The sequence below is a fragment of the Crassostrea angulata genome, chromosome 2, assembly GCF_025612915.1.
Source record: "Crassostrea angulata isolate pt1a10 chromosome 2, ASM2561291v2, whole genome shotgun sequence".
Taxonomy (NCBI): domain Eukaryota; kingdom Metazoa; phylum Mollusca; class Bivalvia; order Ostreida; family Ostreidae; genus Magallana; species Magallana angulata.
The window spans coordinates 26,121,471-26,145,790 of record NC_069112.1 but is presented as its reverse complement, the minus strand read 5'-3'; the positions used below and the strand labels follow the sequence as shown (position 1 = coordinate 26,145,790).

General features: G+C 32.6%; 2 protein-coding genes across 2 annotated transcripts; one reads left to right on the top strand and one right to left on the bottom strand.

Annotated features, from left to right (window-relative positions):
* The first annotated feature begins 1,392 nt into the window (after nt 1-1,392).
* On the top strand, nt 1,393-23,272 carry LOC128172933 (laminin subunit beta-1-like). Its single transcript, XM_052838669.1, has 11 exons — nt 1,393-1,459; nt 6,047-6,280; nt 7,403-7,657; nt 9,952-10,089; nt 10,890-11,030; nt 11,344-11,478; nt 17,636-17,767; nt 22,007-22,139; nt 22,645-22,784; nt 22,879-22,911; nt 23,013-23,272. The coding sequence occupies exons 1-11, from the start codon at nt 1,393-1,395 to the stop codon at nt 23,270-23,272; spliced, it is 1,668 nt and encodes a 555-aa protein (XP_052694629.1).
* Nucleotides 15,048-17,535, bottom strand: LOC128172932 (zinc finger MYM-type protein 1-like). Its single transcript, XM_052838668.1, has 2 exons — nt 17,129-17,535; nt 15,048-16,562 (listed from the first exon to the last, which is right to left on the bottom strand). Exons 1-2 carry the CDS (start codon nt 17,353-17,355, stop codon nt 15,185-15,187), a joined length of 1,605 nt encoding a protein of 534 aa, XP_052694628.1. The 5' UTR covers nt 17,356-17,535; the 3' UTR covers nt 15,048-15,184.
* Nucleotides 23,273-24,320: the final 1,048 nt, after the last annotated feature.

The window sequence follows — 24,320 nt, the reverse complement described above, 5'->3', positions numbered from 1 at the left end:
ACAAAAATAATAATACAAACATTACTTCATCATGATTTTATTGGCGATTTAGGTCACGGCTGCTTACAGTAAGGGAGCCAGGCATCAATTATTGTCCTGTTTGGCATCCACAAACAATACAAGCAAGAATGGTGAGCCTTGGGAACAGATTCTCACCTGCTTGATCACTTAGTATAGATTAAAATGCAAATACAATGTCAAAAAGGAAACAGTTGAGCACTACTGGTGAACCATATAGACGACTGGATTGCTCCCATTCCTTGTAAACTTGTTTACAGCCGTGACGATTGGGTTGGTGGAAGATCAGATGGAAAAATAAAGAATGTTTCTCTGAAATTATATCAAGAAAAACACGAGAGAGTAGCGGAACTTGGTATAGCAAAAGGTTTAACATGTTGATTATATGGAGAAAAAAGTGACGGGTTTTGGAGGGAGTTGTGATTTTTTTTTCGAGAAGACTGACGAACTTGCGTATGACGTCACAGATTTGGTTGAGGTTACTAATATCCGAAAAGGCCAAAGAACCTGAGGACACTTAAAATACTAAATTCAGGGCAAGAACCATTTGAATCTCGAAACAAGCTTATTGGCCCTTCGATAAATGGATTTAACCTTGGTTGGTTAAATCCTAGTTTCGAAGATGCCTAAGCATAGGAGTAATAAGAATAACAATATAAACATAACCTTATCATGATTTTATTGGCCACTGCTGCTTACAGTTAGGGAACCAGGCATCAATTAACGCCTTGTTGGGCATCCCCAAACAATATAAGCAAGAATGGTGAGCCTTGGGAACAGATGCTCACCTGCTTGATCACCTAGTATAGATTAAAATGCAAATACAATGTCCAATGGGAAACAGTTAAGCACTACTAGTGAGTTAAATAGACGCCATGAGACTTTGCCAAAGCATAGGCTGCACCACCAGTAGGGCAATCCCTCAACCGTTTAATTAGCTTGGACCCAATAAAAGATAAAGTCAATATGAGAAAAAATTTACATAAATACCATATAAAAAATAACGAGTTGTAAAAAATAAAATCAAAATGGCAATTATGCCACAATAAAATGATATAAATTGCCACAAAAAATTGTAATAGATGCAAAATATGATACTTAATCATGTGACCGAAACAATTCAACAAAATTTTACTAGGTGTGAAGTTACAATATCATATACCTTCAATAGTCTATGAACAAATAATCTATGACCCAACAATTGGTCATTGCGCAGCAATGGTCCATTTTTCCCAACTCTAGGTGACACTTTGACACTTGAATCATTCAAAAATGCATGCAATGCCTGATGCAATCTATACAAAAACATGTCATTTCCCATTCCAGAGAGGTGGGGTGAGGATTTTCCTAATACCGCATACACTTTGACAAAGTATGTGGTCATATGTGAGAGAAGAGTTTGTTCTTCTACAGCTTATGGTTACAGGAACGTCATGTTTTAGTAAACTTTTAATCATAGTGGGTGTTTAAAAATATATAATTTCTAATCGATTTGTCAAAATGTCATTTTAATTTGTAAACTTGTTGCTGTCGAAAGGTAAAATAAGCTTGCTATCGTCTGAATAGTCAACAATTAGGTATTTTTATTTACCGAACAAAACCTATTTTCTTCTGGAAAATATGTAGATTTTCATAATGTTAACCAATTTAAGTTATCGGTTTCAAGATTTAGCTTAGAGACTTAATTTACATTTATAGAGGTGTTCCAAGTTTAAAATGAGGGGAATCGATCGTAAACTGTTTTGATGACTTTTCACCAGATAGCACGGAAACTACTAGTATATATGTAAAATAGCATTCGTTGTAATTTTACATAAAATAATCAAAGACGTTAAAAAGACATTTATATGTTTTGTTGAAGCTAGTAAATATATATATTTCTTATATTTACAAGTTTATTTAGATTTTTACAACGATTTCAATAGTTACTGAGGATGTATTTAATTAGATTTGTGGTGTAAAGTCACATTTTTTGCCGACAAAACGCATCTGTATTTGAAAGGGTGAACATCAAACAATTCCAATTCTTTCCTTCAAATGATAATTCAATTTTGACACTTGCTTTTAAGATTGCAAATCTTCTTTTCTGACATGTGTCATGCATTCTAATTTAAAATGTATATACACTCTTAAAGTATTGGAAATATTTTGCTTAAAGGCACTACTTTGTTGTCTTACCGATTCTAAAAGTAGTTAAAAGGATATACCTTTTAACGTAAAGTATTATTTAAAAGAAAAAATAATGAATCGCCTGCAGATACGATATACTAATCGGAAACGCCAACGTCGTTTTCAAAAAATAAAACCACTTATTAAGTTTGCCTCGTCCTACTAAAATTTAAACATCCCAACATATATCTGAACAAAGTCAGTACATGATTTGATAAATAATGATTTATCTCCACATGTTATTGTACATGTACATGTACAGGTAGGTTTGACGTTGAATTTCTTGGCTAACCCATATACTCATCATACCGAAATACTTTTGTTTTATATATAGCCCCATATTGATAAATAATAAAATGATGACTTTCTAATCTCACTTTCGTAACATTTACAACATCTTTTCGAAAAGGTTGTAAAAAAAAAAGAAATTTTATCTACAAAAAGGTCAAAACTTATTTACAATTGTCTCTCGTTTCATTGAAATTGTTGTTTACTCGTTTGAAAAGCATAATACATACACGAAAAAAAACCAAAAAAGTTTCCAACGACATTAGCATTCTATACATACATTGTACAATCATGTAACTGTTAACAATTCAAAGTGGTGAAGACCAAACATTAATTGAGGGAGTTGTGTAGCCGTAAGAGCGTACTGCATTTGTTGAATGAGTGTAAACCATTTAGGTTTTTTTATTCATTCTAAAATATAAATAAAATTTTATTTGAGTGACAGAAGTACAGCCTATTGAACGTTTAAATGAAAACTTCCACATTATTTCTACATTGATTTGGCAAAGAACACGAGGAAGGTAAAACGTGTCAACTTTGCCAGCAATAAAAGGTGAAGAGCACATCTTCCTTCCATTTTCATGATTGCATTTCAATTTGAAGACCCCTTGAAATTTTAACCAAGCATAGCAACATTTCCTTTGCTCTTTTGTGCCTTTTACTTGTGGACAATTTATTTTTGAACACGATCAGTGGCGTTTGTTGAGCGAATTCACATTCGGTAAATGTGTTTCTGTTAAACATTATCTGAATATCAACATGTACAAGACGTCGAATTTGATGTTCACGATTCCTTTTTTATTCTATATTTTAGTACTTTTTGGTGAAGCAACGGCGGTCGATCCTTGTAAATAACTTACTCATTTCTTATTCGTTCCAAATTGGTTTTAAAAAATCTGCATAGCTTATCAGTTGCTCAAGGACAGTATAATTATAACACCGACCCGGAAGATTTTTAAAATAATCTTAGTCTTCTACCCTGGATTCAAATACATGCACTGTGCGTCAACGTCTTAAGACACAGATACCAGGATGTAATTGGTCTGCGCCATCAAGACTCCTTGTTTGGTGCTTGAATATTCGTTTGATGAATTTAATGGAGTGCAAGATAAAAGGATTGCGGACACATTTCACAAACAAACAGTACGTTTTAAAATTAACATATCAAAATTTAAAACATCACAAGCTTACACAGAAATGTGTTACAAAAAAGGGGGCTTTATCTCGTGTGACCATGAATTAGTCTTTTCGTTATCAAATATGTACTTGTCTTTATTTCAATTCAACAAATCAAATTCAGGTAATATCCTTTTGCAAATATATCCCTGTGACTTGTACGTTTTGTAGACCAATCGACACTGTACAGAAACGATATCCATTGGCCGGAAACTCCGTGACCAAACATTTCGCAATAAATCAGGTTGTTTGCAGAACACTTTTATTATCGATGTTTACAGAAGTCTTTAGTTTTTGAATGGCGTTTGTGGAATGCCGTTATCCAAACAGTATAGCTCGTAAAACGTAAATATAGTTGTCTTTAATTTAATTCAAATCTATATTTAATAAATGAATAAATACCTTTAAATTTATATGACTAATATAGGTACTACTGAAACCTCTTTTTTTTTTTTTTTTATAAATTTTGATTTAAATAAGAAAACTGCTTTCAATTTTTTATCAGTAAGTTAAGTACAATTAACTTGTATTGTCTCTAGTTTAACGGACAACGCTGTAGATTCTGAATTTGTTGTTACCGAATTTTAATCATTCTTACCATTTTATCATGTTGTTCATTTGTAACAACACGCTTGCAAGGAAAGTACAGCCATCGAGTTAAACATGTCCCAGTTAGTCAGTTTCGTACATTTCATTTTGATTGTGAAATGAGTAATTGTTATGAACCTTGCTATCTACAGTGGCTTGGTTCGTAAAACTGTGAAGTATCTATTAATTAGTTTTTTTTATACATTTCTGTCCTAGATCATCAGTTTTTTTTATCCCGTCAAAGACTATTCATAAACTTGGAACTGACATTGTAAGTACTCTGAAAGAGCAGATGGTGCTTAGAATTTGTGGTTTTTTCAATGAGTGTACACATGAAAGGGGAATCGCGTTTTAATTCCCTTGTTTATAGGGGCAGGTCACGATTTTGGTTTAATCCTTTTTTTCTTTTTTTTTCCATTTACAATGCTTAAGGAATGTATTTCTAAATTTTAGAGTCAGTAGTAGATTTATAAACAAGATAAAGGGCTCATAATTCTTTGAAATGTAAAGAAGGATCATGTCCTGTTTTTGTTTACTTCCGTTCAATATGCCAGTTAAATTTTTTTTTTTTCAACCTGAGTTTCTCTGTTTAAAATCATGTTTATCTTAAATAAACAGTTCCTTAGTTCCTTGCGTATAACACATTCACTTAAGGACAAAAACTTAAATTTTCACTTCAGCATTCAAAATGTACACAAAAGTTTTATTAATATTGCAAATAATGATAAGCTATATAACTCGCTTATAATTCAAAACAGAGCACTCAAATTCTGGTTGCCTTTCAAATGCTCTTCTTAAGCATTGTAGACATAAAATTCGGGGAAAAAAATGTTTGACTTAAATCTTGACCATGCTCCTTTAAATCAAATATAGACCGTGATACTTTTAGGTATTTTTCATGAGTCTATTATTATGAAGATGGTCCTTTCTGCCTCGTGCTGTTATCAGCAGTATTGATAGCGTTAATTTTATGCAATCAGGTCCAATAGTGACACAACCCGGAAGTAAAACATGAACACTTTCCTCATACCGCATACATTTTGACAAAGGATGAGATCGTATATAAAAGTAGAGGTTGTACTTCTGCAGCTTATGGTCACAGGAGCGTCATGTTTTTGTAAGCTTTACAATTTTTTAAATCAAAGTGTGTTTAAAAATGAATATATTTTATTATTCTTTCATTGATTTGTCAAAATGTCATATTTATTTGTTTACTTGTTAATCATGATTTATATAATTGTTGCTCTCGAAAGGGACAATAATCTTGCTATCGTCTGAATAGTCAGTAAATATTTTTTTATACCGAAAACTTTATATGTGATATATAAATTTTCTTAATGGTAAACGATTAGAGTAATCATATTTTTAATTTAACGTAGCGACTCGATTTACATAAGAGGAGTTCCAAGTTTAAAAATGAAGGAAATCGAATGGCTCCGGTGAATAGTTTTGATGACTATTCACCAGATAGCTCGGAAACTATTCACGGTTGTATAAATGTATAACAACATTCGTTTTAATTTTACATAACATATTCACAGACATATATTAAATATTAATATTTTCATGTAATGTGCAGTGCAAATGTGTAAGCAAAATGCAATGTCTTTACCCATTACATCATACAACATCAAAATGCATTTATACCGAATGTTATATTAACTATAGAATTTTCATGGACCTAATCAAAACGAAGTCAATAACTATCTTTATTTTTTTTCTGCATTACAGACTTTGATTAGTACATGCAGGTATATATATATATAGTTGAAGCATGTTTTTTGATATGAATATTTTGCTGTTTCAGTTAATCTAGTTTTCGAACAAGGACTCAAAGGAAATGCCGCCATGGGTGCAGATCCTGATCGATTAGCCTGGTACGCCAATAAAGCTATAGATGGCAATCCATCACAGGACTACAAATCAAACTCCTGTGCTATAACAGATGTTGAAGGAAACCGTAATACTTCTATATGGTGGAAGGTGTGGTTACAAAAACAATTCAACGTAGCATATCTTGAAATATATTTCAGATCTGACAGTGAGTTTACAAAGATTATTTTGATATTAGTTGTAAAGCCTCATAAACAAATTCATATATATACATTTGCAAATATTCTTCCTTATATCAACCTTCAGAGGAACGATAGCGTTCAATTCGTTATGTTTGCATTTGCAATTATGTTTCTTTACATAAACCTCCAGAATAGCAAGCACATTCAATTCTGTGTAAACTTTTTCATAACGTCACAATGATAATCGCACGCGTCTATCGCTTTACGCTTGGATTATTGTAAACATAAAATTTCGGTAATTGTGTACGTTCTGAACAATTTGCCAATCTCGTACATATAAGAATTTTAAAAAGTTCAACAGGATATATATATATATATATATATATATATATATATATATATATATATATATATATATATATATATATATATATATATATATATATATATATATATATATATATATATATATATATATATATAAACTTGGTTAGTACATGATCAATTTTTTTTTCAAAAAAGCCCTTTGGACAACACATGATTTTATTACGAGACCAACCAAGTTAATAATAAACTTTTAAAATTGCCGTTTTGTTTTCTTAATTGACCTTTTTAATCAAAGTACAATCATTGCCACACACGCTTATCTTATGTGTAGCCCTCCGAGCTTAGGGCTTTTTAGAATATTTGTTCATGCATTAATTAAGTTCACACCTCGGTATATTTTTTAACTTGTTTATTTTTCCTTAAATATGCCTATATCGTAAAACATTACTTGCTGAACCTAAAAAAAAAACGACCCGCATCAAGTGTGAGTCCGCTTGTGATTGCGTTTCAATTTTGTACATCTTTACGTCATTCTATGAAAAATGGGCCTTATATTCTGATTTTAGTCGTCGAGAATCAAATACTAAGAAATAAATTTATTTTCTTTCATTGTTATACGAGTTTAGCATAGGTTAAAATTCAATTCAAATAAAAAATAACAAGTATTCAAAGCTAAAATAAAACAATTTTATTTGATTTTATTACATTTGTTTAGTCGTATGTGTTCTATGAGTTTCAACCTTATTTATCTTAAGCATTAGTTAATAAAGTATTTACTTGTTCTTGTTTGTTAACATCAACAATAACCATTTACTTCCAAGAATATGCAAGATCAGCTGGATTTTCTGTGTACACGTATGCCCGGCAGGATTTTAATCCACTGCAAGATCCCAGCCATCTTGTATATCATCAGGATCCCAAGTCTGGATGTCCAACGTCTGTTATGAATGTAACAGTCAACAACGTAACACGAGGGATCGCATTTGTTAACACACGGCCACCGGAATATACATCTATCTGTCCAAATGATACCATTTTGTATACTGGGATAGAAATATGTGAAGTTAAAGTCATGGGTCAGTTTCGCATAAATGCTAAAATCTTTATTTTTTCATATCTTTTTTTTGTGTTTGATCCTTAAAGTTGTTCATCATATATAGGATAAGGGGGTATAACACATTAACTTTTTAAATATAACAAGCTTGTAGTGAATTATGTGTATTATTTAAGTCTTACTTTATAAACATTGTATTGCATAATTGTACATATCAGATACACACATCTAGAACCATACACTCACATACATAACAATATGCACAAAATATATTTCATTTCTAAGGTCTTCCATTTCCAATTTGGATTTTTTTTGCTTTCGTACTGTTTATTATATTTGTAAACATCGTATCTAGTTTAAGTCTTCCGTTCAAAGCGGTAGACCTTACTATTTTCGCACTGTTTTATTTTTTTTTCTCAAATTCTGTGCACGCGACCTCTCGGAAACATTTCAAACGTTCTCAAAACTTTTTCCACAAAATATTAAAATTGATCTGAACTTTATATGTTGATGAAATTTTTGTTGACATCACTTCCGATATTGTAATTTTTATGACCTATTTTGTACACAACTGATCATAAAAATTTTCCGAGATATGACTTTGAAATGTTCATGAAAGGTAGACTATAGATTGAAGATATGCACTGTTTAGTTGTTTTACGTAACTGATGCCATTTCTTTGAGTTCGCCTTGGCACGAACACTTGTTATTGACTTTTAATCAAAACTATCATGCGTTTTTATCTGTACTTTCTTAAGTTGATATTTTGTTAAGACATAGATAACAAAAGTGGTAGAGTATTAAAAGTTCTTTCCACCAAAATGAAAAAGGGGATGACCCTTTTAATAAGGGTCAAAGAGACTCGAAAGTTCTATTTCCAATAAATATTAAACGATCAAGATATTGGTATGTAAAAAACAAAAGCTGATGACCGTAATAACATTTGTTTGAAAAGACAACAACAGATATTGGCACTCCCATTTATGACGTTATAACAGTTTTTTTTTTTTAGGTTTTTTTTGGGGGGAGGGGGGGTGGGGGGGTTAGAGTCCTTAAATTTTGACCTAATTTCTCTAGAGAAGGAAACATATTCCGTTAAACATTGTAAATGGAAAAAATGCCTGCATAAATGATGTTAACTGATTTCAATAATTAAAACACCGATTTGTGTCCCCTTAAGGATTCTATACGGGTTGCCCTTAAAATATTCAATCATTTATATCTAATTATTGAACAACAATTCTAGATAGATGTAAGAACAAACGTGTGTACTCTGGAGACCTTCGTATGATATCATGGCAATCCTCTTTAATTTGTGGCCAAGAGACTCAAAAATCTATTACAAAAACTTAAAAACGATCAAGATTGTGAAATGCATTATAAAAGCACAGTTGTTGATCGTAACAATATATGTGTAGTGAAATCATTGCTCACTCACTTATTACGTAATTAGACATTTTTTTGGGATCAAAGTCAGCTTTAACTTTGACCCAATATATACATGCATTATAGAGCAATGTACTTCTTGTAAACTGACCATTACACTTTTAGAACATTCGAGCAGCCCTCATGTTTACGATCATTGTTGACATCTTAACCAATTGAATCAATACATATATACTAATACATATGTAGATCATACTTTTTGTGTATTATGTGATGAACACATTGTATTCAAAAGGTTTAATTTCAATAACTATCAAATAAACTTCTAAGTGTTTGTAAACAACACTAAAGGCACAATTTAAACTCTTTATAATGCTGCTCTACACGAATCAATCGTGTTGATCACTAAAAAAAATATTACTAAAGCTTCCGAAGCAAATACATAATCGAGACCATGTCCTCTTAAGAGTATAAGAATGTAAAACAAATCCTTTTTAGCACTGTCGTGGACTTTAAAACCCATTATGTTACAAGACACATGTTGAGAACTTGTAGTATACGACTTCGATACCAGTCCAACATGTTGATATGCCCACTTGTCACAAGACTGTGATTTTGTCTGCTTTTGGCTTTCCCTTATTTTTTATTGTTTGGTTCAGTTTCGTTAAATTTCGTTTGTTCGAATTTTTTTGAAGTTAACAACACCATTGCTACTTCCAAACAATACTTTAGAACTACCAAAATTTGTATTAGAATTAAAATTTTAAAAAAATAATAAAGGTCATTTTTGTTGATAAAATCTCTAAAAGCTACTATGCATAATAAACGGAAAATGCAAGCAATGAATCAATATGAGTCGATATTAGAACTTGATTTTCATTTTCACCTTCATTTTCAAAAATATTAATATTAAACTGTTTACATTTGTAGGTTGTGACTCCATTAGATATTCACCCAGCTGCGAACTACTGTGTTCAGATAAATGTAAAAACCATCACTGTGACGCATTTAATGGATCCTGTATTCATGGATGCTCTGATCCAAACGCTCTCACAATTGACTGCATTGGTATTTTTTTAATTTCATAATCTTGAGTGCGTTATATGTTACATAAATAAATCTTTGATATTCACAATTTGGAGACAAAATGTGTACCAAATCAAATTGAAATATATCTTATCCTTTATAAGCCAACTTTTTTACATCGACTTTGATTTTTTTAAATTTTACCTGTTATTAATTTGTTTGCAACGATTATTAATCGCGATAATGGAAACCACAATACCATAGTATTAGTCTAAGGTATTAAAAAAAAATTTAACAACGTCAATGCCACATATACAGCACTCGGAAATCAGTTACAAAATATTTCTAAAGATAGAATATACACACTATCTATAAACTATCTATAAATAAAATTATACCAATTCTTTTTTTTTAAAAGTGTCTTTTGCAAACCTTTTACAAAAAATCGTGATATATTTTTTTTAATATTTATTTTGCGCAGCTAGTTATTTCGGAATAGTAATACCGTACATGTATATATATATATATATATATATATATATATATATATATATATATATATATATATATATATATATATATATATATATATATATATATATATATATATATATATATGTACCACTTTTTCCATAAAGAAACAAATCATGACATATTACTTTTGACCTAATATCCCACTCAGTTGTTACTTCAATCTCACTCGAATTTTACAAATATCGAAATGTTTAGGGTTAAAAGGAGGGGGGTATGTATAACAAGGTGTAAAAATTTATGCAAATCATTTAATACAGTTGACACTTTATTAGATATTTGCTTTGTAAATTGATGTTTATATATTACAGTATGCCCTAATGGAAATTTCATATCAAACAAATCATGTGTAGACTGTCCTGGTCATTGTAAAGATGATGCACCTTGTAATAAGTTGACGGGGATGTGTGATAACGGATGTGCTTATCGCTGGAGTGGAACTTTCTGCGATAGTATGTATCCATATTTCATTTAATCTATGTCAACTGTTCCAATTATTTCATAATATTTTTGTAATGTTGTATATGTGTTTTAGTATACCGCACACGACACGCTTTTCAGTGAGATTCCGTGATCGAAAAATCTAGAGTCATTTGCACCTTTTTTAAGGATTTAATATCAATCAAATAATTGAGCAATCTGAACAAAATAAAAACTATTCTTTTGGATAAATTTTAAATTCTTTATTTATTCAATAACTTTTAATATGTATATGCCATCGGTTGTTTATCAGCAATAAAATTTTATAACATGTATTTGTTTTAGTTTGCTCCGATCACAACTACGGCATTGACTGTAAAACTCCATGTGGACACTGTAAAAACAATGGTGTGTGTGACAAAGAGACTGGTTCCTGTCCTAATGGGTGTCAGAATCATTGGCAGGGGGTGAGGTGTGACGGTAAGAGTGAAATACTGTAATAATCCAGATTGTAAAGAGACATACACGGAGTTGTGTATGGCTTGACACTTTCATAACGGTGTTAGCCTAACACCGACTTACATTAATACGTACATTTAACGCATTACATTTCATGTAACTGCACAAGTGTAGCCCTCTGTGATTTGTTTTATCTGATTTTACGGAGATGGCTACAATTAGAATCTTGAATGTTCTAAGAATATTTTAGTGCGGCTGAAATTGGTCTGAAAATGTCCTTTTCTAGCTGATATGCCTCTTTTAGATTAAATTATTGTTTATATAGATTCCGATATCGAAAAATCTAAACCAATAGGCACCTTTTTACAGAGAAGCAAGCAAATAATCGAGTTATTTGAAAACCAAAAAAAGAGTCTTTTCTGGATAAATGTTAAATTGTATATTTATTTAATTACTTTTGATTTTTTTATTTTTGGTTGTCTTTTTATTATCACTTTATGTATTCGGTTGTATATCAGCAATTAATAGTATTACATGTATTTGTTTTAGTTTGTTTCGATCACTACTATGGCATTGTAACACTCCATGTGGTCACTGTAAAAACAATGACGTGTGTGACAAAGGGAATGGTTCCTGTCCTAATGAGTGTCAGAATCACTGGCAGGGGGAGAGGTGTGAGGGTAAGAGTGAAATACTGTAAGAATCCAAATTGTAAAGATTAACATAAGGAGCTGAGTATTGTTTGACACCTTAATAACGGTGTTAGCGTAACAACGTCTTACATTAATACGTACATTAAACACATAACATTTAATCTAACTGCACCAGTGTAGCCCTCTCTGATTTGTTTTGTCTGATTTTACAGAAATGGCTATAATTAGAATCCCTGTAATGGTCTAAGATTACAATAGTGCGTCTGAAATTGATCTGAAATTGTCATTTTCTTGCTGATATGCCTCTTTTAGATAAAATTACTGTTTAATTCACGCTGAACAAAATTCATGTAAATCATATATAAAGCAAACCCAGGTAAAACACACAAACATGTTTATTAGTCGTCATTTTCTGCATCCATGGAAATTCCCACTTAATTTTATAGACGATACGCTTGAAGATAAAAATGTCCCTCCCCATACGTTGAGAGGTACTTCTAAAGGACGTTTGATTTTGCGGCCAAAAGCATTGTTGTTGTAGTATTGTTAGGTCATCTGAGTCACTCAACTGACCTTTTGTAAGTTGTTGTGTGTCGTGCGCTGTGCGTTAAAAAACTGCGTACCAAAGGTGTAAGCACTAACTCTGGTGCAGGCATATAAAAGTTTAATGGCAAAATGCCTTCATTTATGGATAAAGATTCATCACTCTTTAAACATATATATTCTTGTTACTTATAACGCTCTACGAGAAAATTTGATTTTATGTTATAGATATTTGCTACCGATGCATGCTTATGAAAGAAGCGCTATGTTTCGTTACCAATCCATGATTACATACATGTATTTAGTTATTTTTGTTTAACCATATAAACGGATTTAACCATTATCTCTTATATGATACATTACTCTAACAAAAGCATATACACAATCAGGAACTGTTTGATATGAACCTTGAAGCAAAACCAAAAACAAAGCGATGCAGCTTATAGTAAATAACTTCGTAATATAGCCCCAAGAAGTTTTTTTATTGATTTCATATCGTAAAAAAAAAGAATATGGGTAATGTCAAAATTAAAAAACATAATAATCTATTGCCACAAGCCTCATTTAAAATGACAAATGCATTAACATAAAAATTCAAAGTACTGAAGTACTGTTAGGAGTTGATTTTATTGATTATTATCAATTTTAAAATCAACGATATGTTATTTTGCCTGGCAAGTAGTTTCTAATCTGTATATGAACTACGCACACTTTTATTATATAAATTCTCGAATTTTTTCAACAAGAGTTTCGAGAAAACTCCATATGAATCATGTTGTGTAATACTTAAAGATTGTAAGAAAGATTTGAAGATCTGAAAATTGTACACCTCTGGATCCCAGCAATATTGAACTCTAGTCTCGTTCAATCAGACGCTCGGCTGTCACCGTTCATCTCAGACTACCAAGAGAGACTCTCTGTTTTTCGGAGATTTACGGAGACAGCCGAGCATCTGGTTGAACGAGACTATATTAAACTCTGGTGTAGGAATACATGCAACTACAAAAAAAATGTTCGTACCATATTAAATCTGACTATTTTAAGGTATTTATAAATACGTTTCTTTTGAAAAACAACGGTACAGCATTCAGTACACTGAATTTATTTATTATTATTTTCAAGATCTACGTCTTGTCAGCGGTGATGATTTGTGCTTAGGTCCAAACACTGTTTCACTTTCGGTTTGCCAGAGTAACTGCGTGGGAGAGTTGATTAAAATCAACTCCCAAAAAGTGTTCAGTTATAAAAACTTATAAGAGAATTATAAAAATACAGACAATTCCAGCTTTGGTCACATATGTCATAACCATTTAATTACCATTTTACAACTTAGGCGGTCAGCGGCGTAGCGTGACCCAAATATAAGTGTAGGCAAAAATTGTAGCCCAAGGCTTCACTGACGCGCGAAGCGCGGAAGGGGGTAGGTGCGGGAGGGGGTACCCCCCTCCCGCCGGGGGGGTTAGGGGGGCCTCCCCCTAGAAATTTTTTTAAAAAGGACGCAAAAATACCACTTTTGAGAGTAAAAAATTGTTAGTTTCAACAAATTAGTAATGAGTGTTTTTACGGAATATTATGTATATTTAAAATATTTTATTTTCTATTATCAATCACTACATTCATTTCGAAATAAAAGCAAACTAAACTTATATGTTTCGTTATTGAAATATACACCGTATCATTAACCATACTCTGCATGTTTTTGTAAACAAAACCAACAACCTATATCAACTTCTTTATAAGTCATAACTGATACGCCACATGTACATATATTTCTAGGAGTAATATGTTTTTAGTGATAAAAAAACTTCTTGGTTAGCTTTTCGTGGGTTCCAGACACAGTTTACAGCAATCGCATGCATGCAAAAAAAAAAGTCGATTGATATTACATATGTTTACTGTAATATCATTCGGCGCTTTTTAGCGTCAATAAAGGTTCTGATGGCTTCGTCGTAATCAAAATTGAAAGTTTTGTGGACATGCATCAGCGCAAGGCCAGAAAACCTCTCCTGTCCCATAGTGGCCCGTAAATACGACTTTATTCTCTTCATAGCACTGAATGAGCGTTCAGCAGAAGCTGTGGAAACGGGCATTGTAATGAGGATGAGCAAAACTTTATAGATGTTTGGAAAGAGGACAGGATTGGTATGTTCAAGGGTGGTTGAAAGGTTATCAGGCTTAACATCAGTCATCTGCCATCTGGTTTTCCATCTTTTGATTTCTTCATCCAGTTGGTTAAAGTGCGGAAGATGGACAGCGTAATGTTGAGCAATATCAGCTTGTTTTTGGTTTGTGAGTTCTTGAAGTCTGGAAGGGATCAGTGCCTGTGCATGAAATCTATTCTCTGGCACAAGAAGGCGATCAGTGATTTCCGCAACCAAGTGGTCAAGGAACGGATAAAACACAGCCCGTTTATAGTACTGGGGAACATTATCTGCTGGGACATTAACCCTGTGTCGCTGCCTTTGGGCATTACGTGGACTCTGTATTACTACATCATGCTTATTAGCAATAGCTTCAGCCTTCGCATACAACTAATCCCACACGGTATCATCATTCCTTTCAGATTGTAGGAGCTCTTTGACAACATTAGCCTCCTTAACTGCTTCGACCAGATCAATGGATTTCAACTGCAACAACTTCGACAACTGTGTTGTGCTCTGGATGAGATGTTCTGCCGTAACCAGACAAATGATAAAAGGAAACGAAAGCATGTTGTTCAAGTGGGATTGGGCTTTCGTGTCTCCTTCGTCGATGAGATTGGATAAAGCATCAACGACCACGTCAAAGCTAGCTAGGAACGTGTAAAGAGCATCACCTCTAGCTGACCAGCGAGTCTCACATAGCTCCCTCAACTTTGTCCGCTTCTCAAGCTCATGTGGTGTTGCCTCTAAGCTAGTTCGGAATTGGTGTGTACGTTTTGCAGAATACGAAAATGCAAAGTTTATTTCTTGCACCGTGTCCATCATGTTTCTTATCATCATTTCATTCGATGCATGTATAATGGCCAAGTTTAAGCAGTGCGCATGACAGTGAACATAAATTGCCTCTGGATGTAGTTCTCGAATTCTAGCTTGAACTCCTTTGCGACAGCCTCTCATGTTTGACGCGCCATCATATCCCTGACCTACCATATTTTCTACGCTTATTCCAAACTCTCGCAGTGCCCTAAGAAATAATTCTGCAAGGGCTTCTCCTGTTGTAGACTCCGCTTTAACAAATCCAAGAAATTCCTCCCTCATGACATTTTCATAATAAAACCGAACGCAGATAGCTACTTGTTCAGCAGTGGACCTGTCTGTTGCTTCATCTGCAATTAAAGAAAAGCATTTAACAGAGTTGCATTCATTCACAACTTTACTTCTAATCTGTTGCCCAAGGTGAATGACAATTTCATTTTGAATATCGGGACTAGTATATTTCATAACAGTGGAGGGATTGCTTAGATGTTCTGCTAGGTCTTTGTCGTCTAGTGCCGAGAATGTCAAAATCGCGTAAAAATTACTGTCGTCCTGGGTATGCCCTCGAAGTGGAATGTTTTGCGATCCACACAAAGCGATAGCCCTCATTATTTTCCGGAGGATTCCTCTGTTTTTCTGGACAGTTTCGTGGTGTTTTGAAGAGATCTGGTCTATGTTGCTCTTTTTTTGTTGGAGTTCGGTTGCCAGGAAGTGATCTGCCAAGGACATACAGTGATTATGGGGTGATCCATATCGAGTGTGCCTTAATATCAACGAACCAAAATTTTTCCAGTCAGATACAGGTGTTCTACTAAACGTTTTTTCTTTAGGATCATTGGAAAAAAGAAAGCAAGGCGCACAGTAAACGGCGTCTACAGAAACTGAATACCTCATCCAAGAGTTCTGAATGAGAACATCTTTATTTAGTCGTCTCATGGAACTGCCAATTTGCCTAGAAAAAAAATACCCCGTTTAAAATTTTACGATTCATGTTCATCTTCTATTATATACATAATCAGACGGTGTATTGAAAACAATTTTTGGTTATTATAATTTGCTTGTAATTCACATTTCCGGTACTTGTTCTATTCATTTAGTACTAATTATGAAATTCAAAATAATCTAATATTAGATTACACCTCCTGGAAAAACCCCCATATAATTTCGGCCTAAGAAACATGCAAACAAACAAAAATGAACCATTACATATCTTCCTTTTTGAATACGGATATTTTAAATATTCTTGATTAATCATAAGCCTATCTAATATATTATTTTTAAACAACGGACATTGTTCCCGATGTTAAAATCTATGAGCGGATTTAGTGGGGAGATGAAGTTGAGGACTCTACCTCTTTTCTTATAAAACTGTTTTATGTCTGGATAGTCACCCCTTCCCATGAAAAATATCTGGATCCGCCCATTTTGATAATGTACAGTTTACGTTTGATGTCAAAAGTTAAGTTATAAACTAAGTGTGTGTGAATTTTAACATAAATATACTAAATATATACATACTTGGCCGGGAATGAAACATCAAAGGGTTCCCATTTTGCTGTTAGAAACTCGACTTTCTCTGTATCAGTCATGGATAACGGCTTCAGAGAGTACGGGTCTTTGTATGGGGTTGTAATCTTGATAGATTCGGAGGGCCCAGCACTCTGGGTAACTGGTTGACTGTCAATCGGAGTTTCATTCTCCAAGGATTTAGTTTTTGGATAAAAAAAATCGTTAATTTTTTGCATTTTCCCTCGAGTTTAAAAGAAATTAAATCGGAAGTATAATTCTAATGCTAATTAAAGAACCGACCCTGTGCAAGTATGACAATTACTGCTTTCGATTTGTTTTATAATTTTTTAACTAATCAAAGTTAATGTCAACTTTGTTTTAAATTTAAAATTGTACACAAATTTTAAATTTTGCTTTACAAAATTGCCTTTTTGCCTTATAGTACGCTACGCCACTGGCGGTTGGCGAAAAATAAACTGTTTGATTTTAATTTTTCTATATCAAATTTTATTGAAGAATGCAGGGATGGATTTTACAGTAGTTCGTGTACTGAAGTTTGTGGTCAATGTGTAAATGGATCAGCCTGTAATAAAGATACTGGATATTGTACAAAATGCTTAAACAACTTTATACTTCCATTTTGCAAAGGTATATTGCTTTACGTTTTCCTCAGATTAACACATCGAATTTACATACCATTTGCATTTTTGCTTGAATTTACTTGAATTTTGTACTAGTTTAAGATTGTTTGTGATTGTTTTTGGTATGCTAAGATGGATTTTAACGACAGCAATTGTAGCACCGATGTTTAAATGAGACAACTTGTAAGTAATGTCACAATTATACATTCTTTATAAAATAAATATTGACTGAATAGACCATAACTGCAAATGAAAAAGAAACAAAGCAAACCAAAACAGCACATATTAGAATAATAATGACTTATCAAAAAATGATTTACTAATTCTATATATCAAGAACGCAGAAAACCAATCGAAAAAAAAAATCTTTGTTACAAGTTATCGACCGGAAAAATTTATCCTCTTAAAGTCTTCACCATATTGGAAAACGATGACAGCAGTAAGGTCAGTCACTAACATGTAATACCAGTGCATCGTACATGCCGTTTACATATTGCTCTTTTGACATTTTTTATATTTTACTGGATTTTTTTCTTTATAACTGATGTAAAACCGCAAGACAACAACGGGGCACATTTTATTGAGATGATATTAAAGCAAGCTTTAAGATTATTACCAATAGGTTATTATATACATTGACGCAGTGACATATTAAAGGGGGGGGGGGGCACCCAGCGCGCGCCCTTCCTAAAATTGTCAAAATTATGTAATAACATACTCCTTCTGGCAAAGATAACGTACGAATGTGAGTCCTAGTTATCAATTTTTTGGAAACATGATGGGTTTCTCTACACTCATTAGACTGATTTCAACAGTGTAGTATTAACAAAACATGTGTGTTCAATGGTGTAACGTACAAAGATATTGCAATAAAATTACGCCCTTTCAAATGTGATTAGTCACCCAACCTTAAGTAATTTTTTATACTAGGTATACTTCCACGTTTATTATGGTTTCATTTTTTTTAAAATTTCATTTACGTCGTCTTATTGAATTTGAATTTAAACTGGCAAATTTACAGCCAGTTGTAAGAAAATTTCAAATATATTTGCAAGGCAGAAGGTTTTACGGTAAGGGACTACCATATTTCAGGCCTACATTCTACAAACCTTTAAAAATTGTAAATAACTTTATAACATTAAAGTACATTCACAAGAAGAAAAAGAGTCCGAATTTTAGGACTTAATTTTTACCCTAAAATCTCTAGAATCAATGAATTTCTGGGGGCTTTGCCACCTGAGCCCCAACTAAGGCTTTGACTTAGACCGAACGGGGGCCTCATGGTAGCTCTCGGACCGCATGCCTTAAACATGTGCCCCCTCTAACTTAAAATTCTGGATCCAACCATGGTATGATGTATGTTCTTTATCGAAATAGGTATGCAGGAGAGTGTAATAATATTTATACCATGGTTATATCGTGTTAAAAAGAATAATCGGCTCGCTATTTGGTTTTCACTATTGTTTAGACAAAAAAAATACAACAATTATAAAACAATCAGAAATTTTTATGTGTATGTTTTATTATATACTAAACGTACTTGGTGTTTTCGGATGAAAATAAGAAATTATCTCATAAACTCAATTTCAGTCGGCTAAATTTTTGGCTGTTGATTGTGAATATGTTTACTTTTTTTCGAAAATAATAATTTAAAGGAGGTTCAACAAACATTTAGTTTTTCATACTAAAATGGTTATGATTGGATTTGGTTAATCTTATCAGTATAAACCGTTCATGTTTAAACAGGTTAGCATCATTTTTTTTAATTCAATTGAATTGTAATGTTAAATAGTGTAATGTGGGATATTACGGGGATATATGCAAACACTGTGAAAATGGAGAGACGGGTGATAAATACAAAGTGATATGTTATCGTGGTTTTGTTCCAAACTATCAGCAAGTGTGAAAGTAAAAGAAACGAACACAACTTCCCCATTTTTAAAGCGCTAAGCATAGCTGCAGCGCTTTTTGTTGCCAGATTTTTAAACCTACTTCCACTTTCGTTTTTGCGTTTCCTATATATCGCCACCTACTGGCGGATGCTGAAGAAGTCGTATCATGGAGAAGTCGTGCTCTGGAAAAATCAAAATTATGCAATTGGGAGAACTTTATTATCTTCAAGTTATCCTGCATACAGATGCATTTGTTCTACCAGTATTAAATTAACAATAAGTTTTATTTAAATGTCATTATTATATATCAGATACGGGTGCTACAAAAGCCATATCAGGATGATTTATTTTGAGAAAAAAAATGGATGTTATATGTATTTTTTTTCTATAAACTCAATTTCAAATTGAAAGAAAAATATTTCTGAAATGTTGCATACAGGAAAGCCTAAAATAATGTTTATAAAAAGCACCACAAGTTATCGTGGAAAGGGCCCAGTGTTAATCGAAAAATGTTGTATATAAAACTATTGCATTTTTATATAAAACATGGTGTTCATAACTTTAACATAGTACATTTAAAAACACTCAAAACCTATTGATATTGTAAAAATTATTCCAATTATTACTAAACACCTAATACATTGTTTTATATTTATAACATATACAATAAGTTGTGTTTTAGGTGTTTAGTAATAATTGGAATAATTTTTACAATATCAATAGGTAATAAAAACACTGTGCAGTATGGACAAATTACGCAGTAATAAAAACACTTAGTAACAGTAAAAATTGAAAGTGATGTGTAAGATTCAACATTGCTATGAATTAAATATAACTTTCAGATATTTAAATGAATTCGAGTATTATGAGATAACTGTACCGATTATAGTGGCATATATGAAATGAAACTTCTTGCCAATTCAATATTGCTTGATAGCGTCGAAAATATACTAAAAGTTTTCTATTTGAGTTCAGTTTTTCTAAAAGAACCCGTACTCTATTACATGGTTACGGGTTTTCATTAATGCGACCTCTGTTACGCTGGTGAAAACAGTTCTTCCATCTAATGGCAACTTCTCTGGGCTTTCCGGCAGACCTTATATGTATTGCAGGTGTCACCACAGTATTAACGTTTACTTTATATCCCTACCATAAATGCTCATCTTTAGACACAAATTATAAATTCAAAACAAACTTCTACAAAAATCCTTTTTGATATTTTTTAAAACAACACTTCTTCTCCAATTTAGTATCAAAAACACAAGCAAGGCACAAGCGTTTTTTATTTTTTTCGTCGAAGTTACACGTGTGCTTGAAAAGCACAAGACCACAAGCCAAGAACTTATCACCCCTCTTCCCATAAAAAACAACACACATCCCAAAAATGACTTAGCTCGCATTATTTCAAAACGTGAATAGTCAGATATCTTAAACATTTGTTATTCATCCATAAAAAGGTAGCCTCTATCGCAGGCGGAAACGGCCCAAATTCGAAGGAGGATTCAGGAATGGTTTTGCCTCAGCTAGGTTTTGACGTGAACCTAGTACGGTGAAATTCTGTTGTGACATCTGCATAGGCGTCCATGACAACATCCTTTTAATAAAACTTGTTAAAAACACGAAACTTTTTACGTCTGATGAGATGTGAGACTTCATCAAATTCAATTATAGACCCTAAAATATACCTCAGAAGAGACCGTCTAGTAGATGCTTAAATGAAAAGAAGCGACTCCATTTTGATATTCTAACATCAGCGAATGTTAATACATTAGGGGTCTTTGCATGGTGTATTGTAAAATAAGGCCGGAAATACTGTTCAAATACCAAAATTTATATTTTGAAGAATAAATAACATGCCCTGCAAGGCAGATCTGTAATGCGGTTAGTATTGAATTCCTTTTGTCATAACTTTTTGGCTTTTTATTTTGCGATAATATTGGTATCGTAATTTGCCACTTTGTTTTAGTGTTCATTAATTTTTTTTTTCATTTTTTGGTTTGGAAGTTGTCAAGTCTAAAAACAAAGAAAAGATGAAAATTATCAAGTAATTTAAACATAGATATATATCAATCATCATTTGATCGTTGTTATTGGTGACAATCTTATTTTACTTAATTTTCTTCATAAGAGGCATGCACTCTGCAACTCTGCTTAACAGTTGCGATATCTGTTTTAAACTAACAAGCAATATCATTACAAAATTACTACAAATGATCTCGATTTCCAGAAATTGCTTTAATCATTAAAAAAATATGCATCCTATAACTGAGACATATCCAAATTCTACATCATTTCTGAATTCTGAGTAAGTGCATTTTTGCTAAACTACAAAAGTGATACATTGCATATTTTAGTATGTCAAGACGGGTTCTACAATGCTTCCTGTTCTGCTAAATGTGGTCACTGTATCAGAAGAGAATTGTGTGAAAAACATGATGGTACTTGCATCAGTGGCTGCAGTCAAAACTTCAAACCCCCTTTTTGTCACGTTATGCTGTAAATGAGTCCAAAGATTTTTGATCTTGCTTTACTTACAAACAAACGATTAGCATCTTAAAGTATTGCTTTCAGTATGTTAAAGTGAATGTTTAAACTTTGTTGCATCAAGTTTATAGTTTTATTGAACAGAATTAAGTTATAAAAGTGAATAATATCAGTCACAGAAAAAGGTTAAGAGTATCAAATGGACATTGGAAAATAATTCTAAAATTCATTTTCTTGGAGAAGTTTGTCATTTTAATCAGATTTGTTATACATAAATCGGTACCCTTGACTCACTTCGAGCAATCAAAACTTCGAGCGATCGAAGTTCGAGCCATCACGAGTTACCTGTATACATAACATATTTGTTCAAAGCTATCTGGTATGAAAAAGTGTTTCTATGAATTACCAATCTACATAATTTCAAACAATTGAAATATTATTATAAATTCCTTGTTTCAAATTGTTTTCAACAATTTGCAATATAAAATAACATCTTTATTGTAATGACAGAATGTGTTTCCTACAAATATGGCCCAAACTGTGGATTTGATTGTGGACATTGCAAAGATGGTAAATCTTGTGCCGCAGAAAACGGAGTTTGCACCAAAGGTTGCGATTCTGGATGGATCGGTGATCTTTGTGTAACAGGTAATCCTCAACGTTGAATTGAATTGACAGAATGGTAAAGAAAGTACATTATATTTTTATCTACTTTCACACTGGTATAATCATATTTTGACAGCTAAACTTAATGCACCAGAATTTGACAAAAAAGGTATGTATAAATGAATAAGTTTTTATATTTTTCTCTAAGAAATATTGCATGTATCGACCAAATATGGAATAGAGCTTGTTTATTTTATATTATTTTATTAGAAAACAAGCTAACAACAACAGGAATAGCAATCATAGCAAGTCTCTCAACCATGTTTGCTATCAGCCTTTTTGTAATCTTCTTCATGGCACGACATATCATGAGAAATAAAACCAGCAGACACCGTACAGATGCATCTGTTCCAGAGAACGATAAATCTCCTCAGACGTACGTCGATGTATCAACTGTGGATGAGAACCATGCGTACTCAACGTTAGGTTCTACGGTATCGAATACTCCATATAACGTGATCGGAGACTAACGTAACGATATTTAGCTATGTTCCTATGTTCCACGTTGCGATTGAAACTTAAGAAATTATCTGTGAAAATGATAGACAATGACACTATCCGAATTAGTGGTAAATCCTTTCAAGTGACGTTCAGATGGCAGGTAGCATTTTTTGTCTTTATACTTAAGAAAATGGTTAGATCAGAACATTATATTTACATTTTCAAAAAATTTCCTGATATAAAATTATAGAATAACGAAATGTTCAATTCTGTGTGATCTATTCAATGACGTCACATTTTTTATCGCACGTGCTCATCGACTGACTGCATTATTGATTGGCTGCATTATTGTAAATGTAACAAGAGGCCCCAGGGCCACATCCTTCACCTGAGCAACGATGGGCATAATAAAATCAGCTTAATGGAGTCATAATACAAAAAATCTGGACAATGTATATTATGTTTAGATCCTGCATAAATAAAAAAAAACATTTTCGCCTATTGTATTCTTATAATTATAAGCAAGTCCAATTTTAACATGTAACATGGTGATTTTATAGCCATATTTTTACTGAGCATAATGATTCTCAAAAAGATCCTTAACATTTGTTAATAAATGCGATATAAACCTACCTCAGACCCTGACCCCTTGTGAGGCCCAAGAATTATCTAGGGGCCAAAGTCTAATCAATTTTATAAAATCAGCATTTTGTCAAAAGTTTTGATATAAGGAAGCCATACATTATAACTTTCATTTTTTCTAAATTAAAATGTTTTTCTTTGTAAAATTGGATCCCCAATGTGGCCCCACCCTACTCCTAATGATTTTGATTTTAACGAAATTAAATATACACTATCTACGGTTGCTTTCACGAAAATCAACGCGTGGCTTTTATCTTTTTTTTTTGTACATATTCTTATGTAAAAAATGTGTCCCCTTTCAGCTGTCTTTAGCAATTAGTTTCTTTTAATTTTTTTTTTTTAGATTAACTCAAAACTCAAAAAAAAAATCAAAAGTACAATTCAACCCCATTGGGGCCCCACCCTACTCCCAGGGATCATGGTTTAAAAAAAGTG

Excerpts from the sequence above, each read along its gene's own strand:
- LOC128172933 (XM_052838669.1), top strand. The coding sequence starts at position 1,393 with ATGTGGTCATATGTGAGAGAAGAGTTTGTTCTTCTACAGCTTATGGTT. Across the intron at positions 22,785-22,878 it reads CGGTGATCTTTGTGTAACAG|CTAAACTTAATGCACCAGAA; the intron begins GTAATCCTCAAC and ends ATATTTTGACAG. Across the intron at positions 22,912-23,012 it reads ACCAGAATTTGACAAAAAAG|AAAACAAGCTAACAACAACA; the intron begins GTATGTATAAAT and ends TTATTTTATTAG.
- LOC128172932 (XM_052838668.1), bottom strand. The coding sequence starts at position 17,355 with ATGCAAAAAATTAACGATTTTTTTTATCCAAAAACTAAATCCTTGGAG. Across the intron at positions 16,563-17,128 it reads GATGTTTCATTCCCGGCCAA|GCAAATTGGCAGTTCCATGA; the intron begins GTATGTATATAT and ends TTTTTTTTCTAG.